General features: G+C 35.7%; 1 protein-coding gene across 2 annotated transcripts; it reads right to left on the bottom strand.

Moving 5' to 3' along the window:
- Positions 1–247: 247 nt before the first annotated feature.
- On the bottom strand, positions 248–12,245 carry LOC133314230 (E3 ubiquitin protein ligase RIN2). Of its 2 annotated transcripts, none has more exons than XM_061515668.1 (13): positions 12,163–12,245; positions 10,835–11,270; positions 10,204–10,281; positions 9,431–9,517; positions 9,197–9,318; positions 6,827–6,923; positions 6,618–6,723; positions 5,818–5,975; positions 5,576–5,713; positions 5,417–5,484; positions 5,103–5,333; positions 3,497–3,875; positions 248–623 (listed from the first exon to the last, which is right to left on the bottom strand). In XM_061515668.1, the coding sequence occupies exons 2-13, from the start codon at positions 11,072–11,074 to the stop codon at positions 567–569; spliced, it is 1,761 nt and encodes a 586-aa protein (XP_061371652.1). In that variant the 5' UTR covers positions 11,075–11,270; positions 12,163–12,245; the 3' UTR covers positions 248–566. The 2 variants fall into 2 exon arrangements, with proteins under 2 accessions (XP_061371652.1, XP_061371651.1); XM_061515667.1 differs by having other exon boundaries at positions 12,157–12,236.
- Positions 12,246–12,639: the final 394 nt, after the last annotated feature.

Raw genomic sequence — 12,639 nt, 5'->3', positions numbered from 1 at the left:
TCATAGGTATCGGTAGCTGATTTACACCAAGCACGGAAGTAAATCCTCTCATATTAAAAAAAAAATAACATTATTATATAAGGAATCATAATCATACAAAAATAAATCAATAATAATAAAAGAAGCAAAAAAATATTAAAATAAATAGTTAAAAAATCATAACCGTTAATTTATCTTTATATGATTGTAATTTTCTCACGTGATTATATTATTATTATTTTTAACATGAGAAAATATGTTTGCAATTGACACCCTGGGGACCTCTCCTAAATCCCACAAAGCAGAAAAAGAGAAGGGCATAATTTGACGTAGCAGTAGATTCAACCTTAAAAATTACAATTGAAAGGGAACAAACTTGTGGAACATACACCGCATTTATTTTACCACAAATTCAAAGATAACAGAGAAAGAAAAAGCCTATACTTTCTGCTATCTTTTCGAGTACAACAGGTTGAATTGCTGACTCTATATACATAAAATGAAGCCTATGACTTTCCAAGGACAATTGTAACTCTACGTCCTTGATTCTTCATGATCCTTGATGACCAAAATAATACCTTAATACATCACATTTGGAGAAGATTATTCACCGTAACTGTCACAGAATTTGTCCGCTGCAAGTCCTGCAGTATCAAACCCTTTAGATTCTAAAATATATTACATCAATTTACATAATAAAATTAAGGACCAAAATAAAAAAGTAAACCGCTTCAACTATAGGTTGATTGCATGTCAACTTTAATATATGGAAAATACACCTTTGAAATCAGTGTATTCCATACAAAGTCAGTCAATGTTTTTGATAGCAATCTATTAACAGGATATCCACATGATAACACAATCAAGAGTTATTAGAAGTTCCCCCACGAAAATAAAAGAATTAAATTTATTTACAGATAACACATTAATTTAGATAAAAAGAAATAAATGTCTAGATTTTCAACAAGGTGCCAACATCGAAGCTTCCATTAGAGCTCCTTCATCAGCACATCTCTGAAAGTCCAACAACCAAACTAAATTGAAGACATGACCCGAAATCCTTTGCAACATTGAGGCTCAGTACATCAGCCCTCCTTTGTCATTTCTTTGAACCCCAATTACCTAAACCCGCTCAACCCCACTCATTTATCCATCTGTCTTACCCTTGCCATCAATGAAACCCTAAATGCTTGTTTCTCTCAAAATCTTTCTAAACAAAGACAAAGATCCATTAAAATAGAAGCCCTATAGGTTTTGATCCCCATGGTTTCAGCTGGTGAGACAACAGAAGTACCCTCTCTTATATTATATATTATTAGCAAAGTTGTCTCGTTTCAAGGATCAATATGTATGGGTTCAGTCATTCTGATGTGCCACACGGAGCCTTCAAATATACAGTAATTCTGAAGAATGAGAGGCTCAGCGTGCCGGAGTGACTATTATTATGGAAGGAATATTGTTAAAATATTTAGAATATCTAGATGATATAGTAAGATATGAAGATTATATCTTAATATAATTTAGAATATCCTAGAGGATCTCTTTGGATTAGTTTTCTTATTTTTTCTTATATTTCATGATCTGTTTCCTTATTTTAGAAACCCCGGACTTAGAACAAATCAATGTTATTAAACTTGGGACAGTCATTGAATCAACTGGGACACTCGGTCACCAAATCAACCGGTTAAACCGAATTATATAGAACTATGTAATAAGTATAAGGGGTTTGTTTTTCTCATATTGCATGAGAAAACAATCCCTTCCTACACACACCATAAAAAGGTGTGCCACTCATTTTTTTTGTTTTTTGTTTTTTTTTAAATAGGTGGGTCCCACACTTAATGTATCTATGACATGATATTAGAATTCTCCTACAACATAAGATTTACTTTTCCCCAAGTTATAATAATAAAAAAAAATTAACAACAAAGTCCTTGTAGCCTAGTGGTAAGTGTTGCTGCCAACTATCAACAGCACATGGATTCAATCCTTGGAGAATGTAAGACTCAAAATATTTTAGGCAAAATTTCAAAAGCCGGTTCATTTGAAAAACCAGTACCAGTTGGACCACGGTTAATAGTCATCCACCAGGTTGACTACACAACCGATCCAATCCGCTGACTAAATCAAACTGGTCCATGGTCCAATTCACTGTTGAACCTCCCTGTCGAGCCTGTCCGGTTTTCATAACAGTGGTGTAAATAGAGAGTAGTGCTTTGTTTTTTTATCACATCAAACAACTCTTAACACACAATACTGAGTCTCTATTACTCTATCTTTTATCCTCAACCTATGCCGAAAACTATATAATTCCAATATGATATCAAAGCAATTCCAACCTCCGCGACTTATCCCATCACCTTTTCACTGCCGAGTTCCCTAAAATTCGAAACAACATGTTAACTACTTTTTGCATCAACCTTTCTTTTACTACACCTCAAGTAATGATCCGTCCCTATCTCTTTGTAGTATAGTCATTCTGGCAACTTTCTCTCAATCATCTGCTATTGCCCCCCCGTTGTGTCGTCATTCCGGCATCTTCCAACCACTATTTGTGACTTTTTCCACCAACCGAAAATTATTCTAGCGACTTTTACAGCAACCAGAAAAATTTCAAGCTACCTTTGACGGAGAGACAGAGAACAGGCAGACATTCAGTAAGGTTAAAAAAGGCCTTTGGGCTGGAAGGTTTCGCAGACCATCAAAGCTCTATTGTTTCAATCTCTAATTTTTTTCCCTTACCGTATATGAGTGGTGCAATCCATCTTCCATGCGCCTTGATATGCATCTAATATCAGTAGGAGAGGTGTGCATGTGAATATCACTAATACAGAGATTTTATCTTTGCAACCCTATGTGTTGTATTATAAATCAGATAGGATCACACGATAATTGAGAAGGAAATCGTATGAGTTGTATTATAACTCAAGATAACAGTGTGATATCTGGTTCAGTATATCTGTATATGGTAATTACAAGCAAAAATGGAAAGAAACTGATAATCCAGAGCAATCGTGAGGCTCTGGTATCTCCCAAGACTAGCCACAACAACTAACAAGATGCCCCACACTCCCTTCTCTCCTCTCCCTCCAAGCTGCTGTAACAGCTTTTCCTGCCAAGGGTAGTTCACATGGCCTTGGCCTGCTTAGGGGCATGATTCTTTACCCATCTCTCCTCGCATACACCAAAGTAATGGGTTGGTTCCTCTACATAATAGACTTGTTTATTACATCAATTACTTTCCAATATCACAGACTTCGGTGAAATTAAATAATATTTTACTTGGAGGAAAGTCAAGATTAACAGACCACTATAAGTGCACTTCAAGAGAGATGGGGCACCAACCTGACATGTTACTATCACAGCATCTTAAAGTACAAAGTTACATCATAAACTGCACTTATTGGCCATCATCATGCATTCTCAATATTAAATGCTCAGACAAAATTACTACCACAAATGGAATTATTTTTGAAGACTAAGGCACATGATATAATGCAAAAAATCCATAACATACCTGGAATATTATGTCATCTGGAATATGAGGTAGAACCTCCCGAACAGTATCAGCCATAGCAAGTATATTTGCCACATTATCATTTGCAGAATGTGATGCAGTCCTTATATGTAAACTACCAGTTCCTCCTGGCAATCTTCCACCAGGGGAAGGAATGTTTGCACCACTTGTAGAAGCCTGAGAAGGATTAATAGGCCAAAGGCTCCAAGCAGCATCTTCAAAGGCGGTCTGAGCATAGGTTTCTCCAACAGCTGCAAGATGCCTCATCATCATTTGAACTCTTCCCAATCCAACAGTTCTGATAGCAGTAGATGGACCAGCTCCATCAACACCTTGATTGGGCCAAGAATGCAACCAACCCGAGTCCAGTCCTGCACCCCTAGATAAGAAAAATTAAAATCAGTAAAAATTGTGCCTCAATACATACAAGATAACAAATCTATAAATTTTGAGTGCAGTAGGTACAAATAAGGTTCTGAATAAAAAGTAAAAAAGGGTTATCAACCGCTCTTTCCTTACAATAAATCAAGTAAGAAGAGGTTACATAAATAAATCGTATCATGAATATATTTCCATAAACAGTTCTTGAGATAATATTGCAGTCACTATCCTTTAGTCATCTTGATCCACGAACATATCCCCTTTTACATAGTCAGGGACAGCTAAATTTTCTCCGTGCAATAAAAGTTAGGAATGTGAAATAATAGTATAATTTGGGGCTGATGGAAAGGCATAGATTTTTGAATTTTCTGGCTCTTATTCTTGTCCTTCTTACAGTATTTGATCTGTAACCCAACTGCTAACAATGTCTCTTACAAGTCCTTTTCAATGATAAAGTCTTCCAAGACAACCCCCCCTTCTCCCCTCTCCCCCCAACAATTTTTTACAAATATCTGTTACAGCACAGACTCGTAGGCCTAAATATCTTTTTTTTTAAACATAAGGAAATATAAATATAAACAACAGACTAACTGCTACACAATCTAGGGAGACCTACTCCAACTAAGTCCATCTTCAGAAACCGCAAGCATCCTTCTGGAGGTTCCTCGAAGTGCTGAAGATCCCAGTTGTAATTGTATGCTTTTGACGCTAGCCAGTTGCAATTGTAGGCCCAAATATCTGCGTCACAGGTTTCCAGATTTCAGAGCCAAATAATGGCCTGGCTACACCTTCCTATTGATTCACTTTCCGTATTCATTTCAGAGGTTTTGGTAGAAGGAAGGAAAACAAGGCCCTAGCAGTGTCCTCCTTTTACAGGATTGTGGTGTTTATTGATAAAGCAAACATAGTTCACAGATATCCAGTAAAAATTTCATTTTATGCACCTTTCATCCAAAGAGCTGTTTTATTGGCTTCCTCAAGGATTTCAGCTCATAGTATTTAAAGGGGTATTTATTAGATTCTACAGAGAGATTGAGGAGCTCTATCAAGCTGATATTTTCCCTTCTCTTATTTGTTTTTGTTTGTGGTAGTGCTAGGAGGATTTTGTATCCTCTTTACTTGTACTTATTAACTGTTAAAAACTACCACTCTAACAAATAAAAAACAACAGCAAGAAGCAATAAAGAAACAGGAGACCATGTAGCATTGAGTGTGAAGATTGAACCTCCAAGGAACACCTTCAGCAGTGTTCGGTGGCTGATTTGGATACAATCCTGCAGGCATGGTATGTCTAGCAGAGTTTGACCGATCAAATCCTGCACTTATTTGTCGGGCAAGTTGCTCATCACTAGATATTTCCCCCATACTGGAGTTTGTTTCATTTTCGGGCCGGCCTGCAAAAAGTGGCTTCCGGCATGTTGGACAAGTATACATCTCAGTCAGGCCTTGATCCAACCTGTAATCAATTTAGCAACCAATAGTATCTCACTAAAACTCACCCAAATTGAAAAAGATAAAAGTCTATAAAATCAACCATACCAAGATCTTAAACATGCAAGATGGAAGAGGTGATTGCAGTTTAGCTTTTTCGCCTTAGCCATGGGTTCCTGTTGGAAGTACAATAAAAATATTATTCAAAAGTATATCCAACCAACACCAAGATCAATCAGAGAGACAGAGGGTGGCAAACAAGCATACTCTACAAATAGCACATTCATCATCATATGCTCTTAGCTCCTCAGTTGTTGCATCAGGAAGAGCTGCATGAAGTGCTCCTAGTGCTATTCTTAGCCTGATGAAGCCTTTTATGCGATTGACTATTGCACTAAGCAATGCCTGCTCCAAACAACATCAATGAATACAATTAGCATAATATGCAAATGTCAGTTATACTTCTATGGATAGTCAAATTCAGGCCGAATTAAGAACAAAATATTTACACGTATATTTAGAAATAGCACTGCATCTACAAGATGGAAAGCCATGCCATGAAGCCGCCATATATACAAGTAATGGCCAAGTGCCATAAAAAATGTTGCCATGTCTAGGAAAAATCCCAAGTTCCGAATAAGAATTCCCTTCCATTCCAATAATGAACCTGCAGTTACACCACTCAATTAGGAAACTAGAATTAATATCATAAGAACAAACACTGGAAAGGTTAATAGGCAGGTTATCACTTACCAAGAAGTGAAAAAAAAAAAAAAAAAAAGAGAGAGAGAAAAAGAGAGAACAAAACTAGATTACAGGAATCACATTATTTCCAGTGTTAGCTATATAACAATAGCAACAAATAACAATAATAAATTAGAAAGAACCCAAGTATTCTGAATCTGAAGAAAGAAAATTGAATAAGAAGTGGCAACACAGCATGTACACTGTCTCCAGGTAATTCTCATATGCCAAAACAACCACCAGCGAGCAAATAGATGTATCCAGGAAACTAAAACAATGAGATGAAGCTTTCCTGTGTTTTCATGCAACCAAATTGTGCCTTAAAAAATCAAGCTTTATATTCTCACGCAGACAAACTGGTAAAGTTAGTTACTTTAGACAAAACAAAGAACTTATGATGCAGAAGATAGCAACTTAATAATATTGCAAACTACCAAAGTAAAGTGATCCGGGGGGAAAACAGAGAGAAAATATAATTATCTAAAGCAGAGAGATGCATATTCTTAATACCCCAATCGTGTTGATGAGTTATCAAGTATAAAAATCAGATTTTTATCCAAACAACCTGCTGTTAATGTGTCAAGCACTTTAGGCATTCGGCAATCACTGCTGTTGCAAGCTGAATGATGAAGCCATATGTCAAGCAACTGAAATCCATGTACCAAAATGGCCTACAATTCATTTCACACAGAAAACAATATCATCACTACCTCATTGGAAGCTGACCAGATGATATGAATGGATCTCAAATCTGCAAAGATGCATTTTAAATACCTGTAGGGTCTCAAAAGCAATACTGAAAGGCTCAAAGAATAGTAACAGAAACAAAGAGGACGCATGTGTTCTATATATCGCCAGACAAAGCCTTATCCTAGAAGCATAAAAGAAGTGTCAGAGGCATTCTGAAGCTATGAAATTACAATACTAATATTGATTGTTACAGCCTTTATGAAAATTAAATCTAAACAGGCTCACAGCAAATCGATTATATTATAAATCCAAACAGAAAAGGCATCAATTCTAGACCCTTGGCTCACCAGAAGTGTACACTTTAGAGACTAGACACATAAAAAGAAGAAATATAGAAAAATTTGAAGAAAAAAATTTAGCATTGTCAACTACTAGGCACCTAATTGTCCAACATATGATAGGTAATGATTAAAAAGAGCTAAAATGGTATTGATCCAACTCTATCCACAAGGCATTGAGAATGTCGTAATAGTCAATCATAGAAAGGGTGCCTGGTTTGGAAGAGAAGATTCTGGTTTTTAATTCACAACAGGTGGCAACATCCTCATCATAGAATAAGTCTTATGGATGACATCTCAAATCACACGGACAGAAGGCAAGAACATGTAGTTCTGACTCACCTCTCCAATCATAGAATTTCACAACTAGGTCATGATAAGCAAGTCTTCATCATCCCATTCATCTAACTTAGAATCTGTTTTGTCAGGGGCTGGCCCTTCATTATGGGTCACCTTATGAGTCCCTTTTGAGGGTAGTCCGAATGACCTAGGACCGTCCAAAATAATTTTTTCCAATGAGGCAGAAAGTCTAATGCAAAACCAGGAGGTCATTAGGGGTGACTAGGAAATGGGCTGGTTGGTCTACGAGAAGGTTTGGGTTGCTTCAGAATCCTATGTTGCACCGACACGGGATACAACACGATACGACATTCTAACACGTTAATTCTAAAAAATGTTAGATTTCAACACGTTACACGTTTTGATATTAAATAATATTTTTAATTTCTTACTGTATATTATATTTAATATTCATACATTTAACAAAAAAATGAAGATAAACTTATAATATCCATCAATTTTACAAAGAAACATAAGATATTACAAATATTTATATTAAACTTAATCGTAATCCAATGAATCTAATAATTGGAACTAAAAACGCAATGCAACACAACCTATCAACCCCTTTTTGAGTCTCTGCAACGCGTGCTGGAGTGTCAGAGAGTATCGGAGTGTCGGTTAGTGTTGGACACGATTCGTCAGGTTTTTTGACGTGTCGGTGCATCATAGTCAGAATCTGGGATAGCAGTCGGAGGCGCACCAAATGGCTAGATTGTGAGCCATAGAAGAGAGGGGAGTCACATGAGATGCCGAATGGACAGACCAAGGGCAGATCTAGACACAAAGGATCACGACAAACCTATGGAAATTGGTTAGGAGCTAGACGGCGGTCAAACACACCGCCACACGGTGTCTAGGCCCGGAAGATGGAGGTGTGTGTGGAAGTGTGTCATAAGGTTGTTGGTGGTGGCCTTTCGATGGTCGAATGATCTAAGGGTGGAGGATTACCAACTAGAGAATTGACAAAGACGAGCAGTGGTCGACGAGGACAGTGGTGGCTAGTAGAGCGGTCACTACAAATGGTGGTCGACAATGGGTCTTCATGGATAGTGACCAATGGGTCTTCAAGGCCAATGAACGTGCAAACAATGGGTCAAGAGTGATGGGCCTCAATGAAGGAAAACTACGGCTTCGTAGAGATAGAGTCTCCAAGATTGGGAGCTTTGATACCAAGTTATGAGAAATTCAGAATATTATTGCTTGAATGGTCATATACTAATATTTAAAATATGTAGACTAACGTTAATAATTGATTTCCTAATAAAGAGTTGATTCTAGGGAAACAAATAAGGAGTAAATCAAACCTATAATCTATCACACGTCTTCCCTATAATCTATCACATCATAATCTGCCTAATAAAAGGAAAAACAAATATATAATAATTACACAATTATGCATTCATTATGTACAACACTTCAATAATAAGCTCAGCACGTATATTAGCAATCCAAATTTTACATTTTATTTTTTTTTTATAATAAATTTTACATTTTCAATCAAGTTTCACTTGCAAGAAGAATAATTATTATGTAGGCTGTTTCTGCAGTACCCTTCATTTTTATTAGTAGCCAATATTTAGCAATGAATCCCATTAAATATAAAAGAAAGAAAATAATTTTGCATTTATAAATCAATTAAAATGGGGCACTTGACTAAAAGACATACTACTTATTGCAAAGGGTACTAAGGGAATCTCCACTATTGTAATAATGATAGTAGCAATGGTAAGAATATGAACAAAAATATTGTTTAGAAAAAAAGAGTAAGCAGTACCAAAGAACATCAACCAAGAAAACGAATAACAATGCTGAGTATACACGAAGATATGTCCAGGGTGTAGCAGACGGAGATGCATTCAGCCGCTCCAAACGATCTCTAGCCAAAGCTTGAAACATCTATGCAACATGTAAAACGTGTCAAAACATGTTAATGAACATTGGTTTTGCTTGTATATATCAAATCTCAACAGAATTATTTCCATATGTTCTCTTTTAGTATAATATATACCTTTAAAGAACAAAGCACAGTCAACCAAGTTGACCAAAGACCTGCCTGATAAATTGTTGGCGGCACAATTAGTGGCAGAAATGTTCCCTGTCCATCCACCATTACATATAAATAACTAAGTAGTGTCAGATTGACTTAACAGAAACTGACAGTTCCCAAATTACATTTAAACTTTTCAAAGTTGACACAATATTAACAGGCTGCTCATAAATGTTTTCCTCAAAACAAACAATATTAATAATTTCATAATGTCGACACGCCGCCATCATGCAATGATGAAAAGTTAAAATTTTGAGATAATTCAAAAGAGAGAGGGAGAGAGAGAGAGAGAGAGATGTTTTCCTAAGCATCCTATCATGTCAAACTGGCTAGCAAAAGAAAAAACATGTGCAGCAACTATCCTTTGTCACTTATGGTTAGATTTGCCACAATATGAGCTGTTTCTCCAAAGATTCCACAATCCACATATCTAAGGAACACAGGCTTTGACCATGTGATCTAGCTTATAAATCTTAGGAGCAATTTCCAAACACCAAACCAACATATCAACGAGAAAATTCTATCATCAAAAGAAGAAAAGAAAGGAAGAGGTGAGAAAAGGATGCCTAATCAATGCAGCAGGACTCAATCATAGTGTGTCAGACATTCTAGACTTAATAATAAAAAAAATATATAAATAAACAATTAATTCGATAAGCTTCACTGTCAACCGATAATCAAAATAAAGTCATGCAGTGCCACTTAAAAAAGAGCAGAAACAAAAAAGCAATAACCTTGTAAATGACATAATTAATGACACGCTCAATCAGTTTACGAGTTTCCGAAGAATACAACTCCGTGAAGAACACAGCCTGCAAGTAAAAAGAAGGACCATAAACAGTAAGAACAATGTCAACTGACAAAGGGAAAAAAGAAAAAAAAAATATTATTTATAATATCTTGAACAAAATCATGGACACCCTTGCATACTAGATTACTTAGAAAGTAAAGAAAGCGAGCAAAAGCAGCATAAACTGAACAATGTGTGAAGCATAGCTGTCACCCTTTTCTAACATTAAGCATGTTTGAAGGCAGTAAAAAACAAATGATGATAATTGACAATCACAATTTTCAGAAACCTTGTTTTCTTATTCTTATATCAACCCCTTTGCCCAAGGGGGGGAAAAAAAACAAATGCAAATCACACTCAAGCACCTGGCCTTTCTACTTTAAAGCTACTTATCTCATCCTCTATCCTAGTTTGTAATGAAGCAGGAGAAACTCTGCAAATAATGTTAATAACACGGCTATATAGATTATATTATACACATCCTCTGCCAGAAGCACTGAACATATGAACTACCACAGATCAACATCATACATTGGCATAATCCCCAAAGCTACTTCTCAATACAACAAACTCACCTTGAGACAAAGACTGAGAAGGATAAATACATTGATCATGCAATTCACCAGTAGAAATGTGGTTGTGTACAAACCCAGAGGTAACTCAATGTCATGGTCAGCATTGTCCAAATGTATTAAATTCCAGCCAATTAGTCCATCTGATTTAAGTTTATCTAAGGACAAGTCTGTGCAAAACTGCAGACCCACAAAGCTTAAAAGCGTGGAAACTGCAGAAATCGCTATAAACTTCAAAGCCATTAGTAATAACTTCAGCCTTTCTACTAACACCAATCTCCTGGATTTTCATCTGACTTTAATTATTGCCGTCCTTTGCCCATCATAAATATGGTTCAAAATCCAATGGAACCAGAGGGCAAAGTTTATAAATCAGCTTAAAACGCCACCATCACCTATTTACCTTCTCATCTCAGGTCACCAGATGAAATAAGATACCCTAACAAAGAAAGAAAGAACAAGTGATCAGTTAATATGCTACCAAAAGTGAGTAAAAAAAATTCAAAATAGAAAAATCTTAACCCAGCGAAAGTAATCCAACAACTCACTTCCCAGAAACACACTTTACACAACCAAAACAAAAAGGTAATTTCTAATTTGCAACCACTAAGAGGTCGTTTGTTTCGGATTTTAAAAAAAGTAATTTTTATCACTTCCTTATTTTAAAAGTACTTTTTATAAAAATTAAAGCTATTTATATTTTTATAAAACTATTTAGTTTTTGAAAAAAATATTTGGCTTTTGACTTCTGCTTTTCTTAGAAGTTAAAATTTTTAGCTTCTGAAAAAAAGTAAGTTTTTGACTTTTTTTGTAACTTCTCCTTCTTTTAAAAGGAGATATCCAAACGAACTAAAAGCGAGAAGTGCTTTTTTTTTTCTTTAAAAAAAACAGCAAGAAGAAAAAAAAGTTCATCCAAACGGGCCCTAAATCAAATGCAGCAACCAGAATTAGCACATGTAAATTTCAATTTTTCCTAGAAGATTAACAATACCCAAAATTGTAATATGAATTCAATTTCATTTCCTAATCAATAACAACAGGAAAAACGAAATTGATACAATCCGGTTTCTCCCATACACACAAAATCCACGCACTCATCAATGAGATATCCGCTAATCCTGCTCCAAATTGTAGAAAACCCTAGAATCATGCTCCCAAAAAGATTGAGAATTTGCAACGAAACGAGAAAACCCAACAAACCCAAATCGATCATGAAATTCAACGGGTAATAAAGGGGGAAAAACATAATTTTTTCTGTCACGAAATGAATAAATGCATAAGCAAAATTCAGAAAAAAAGGAATGAAAATGAAAAATGAAAAGAACCCGAACCGATCTAGGAGAAGGGTAATGGAGCGAGGGTTGGGGTTTCTGCAATAACCACTCGCATCAGAATCAAGACAGAGACAGGATAGAGAGGAGGAGAATTTAGGAAGAGAGAGAAAGAGACAATATATATACTCGTGTTAATAATGCTGCGGGAAAAAAAAAAAAAAAAAAGAAGGAAAGTGTGACAATCAAGTTGTGTTATTACACTACCAATTAATTTTACTGTTACATCGATTATGTTGATCCAACGGTTATATTTATTTTCATCTTTGTATGGTTATGATTTCTCATATTTAAAGTGAAAGCATTAAATATGGGAAATCATAATCATATAAAGGTAGAAATAAATATAAAGTATTAAATTTGGGAAACCATGACCATACAAAGATAGAAATAAATATAACTGTTGGATAACATAATCGATCTAACATTGAGATTAATTTGTGGTCACTTTGTCGTAACACAACTTGGTTGTCACAA

The sequence above is a fragment of the Gastrolobium bilobum genome, unplaced genomic scaffold (genome assembly GCF_033153095.1).
Source record: "Gastrolobium bilobum isolate Gb01-03AN ecotype WA unplaced genomic scaffold, APGP_CSIRO_Gbil_v1 utg41765, whole genome shotgun sequence".
In the NCBI taxonomy this organism is placed as follows: Eukaryota; Viridiplantae; Streptophyta; class Magnoliopsida; order Fabales; family Fabaceae; genus Gastrolobium; species Gastrolobium bilobum.
This window is presented reverse-complemented; position numbering and strand designations above follow the sequence as displayed.

Bases quoted from the DNA above. Each gene is read 5' to 3' on its own strand.
- LOC133314230 (XM_061515668.1), bottom strand. From the start codon at position 11,074: ATGGCTTTGAAGTTTATAGCGATTTCTGCAGTTTCCACGCTTTTAAGC. The intron at 6,924-9,196 runs GTACTGCTTACT...TTATGCTTCTAG, and splicing joins TTCTTGGTTGATGTTCTTTG to GATAAGGCTTTGTCTGGCGA. The intron at 5,334-5,416 runs GTATGGTTGATT...AATTGATTACAG, and splicing joins CTTGCATGTTTAAGATCTTG to GTTGGATCAAGGCCTGACTG.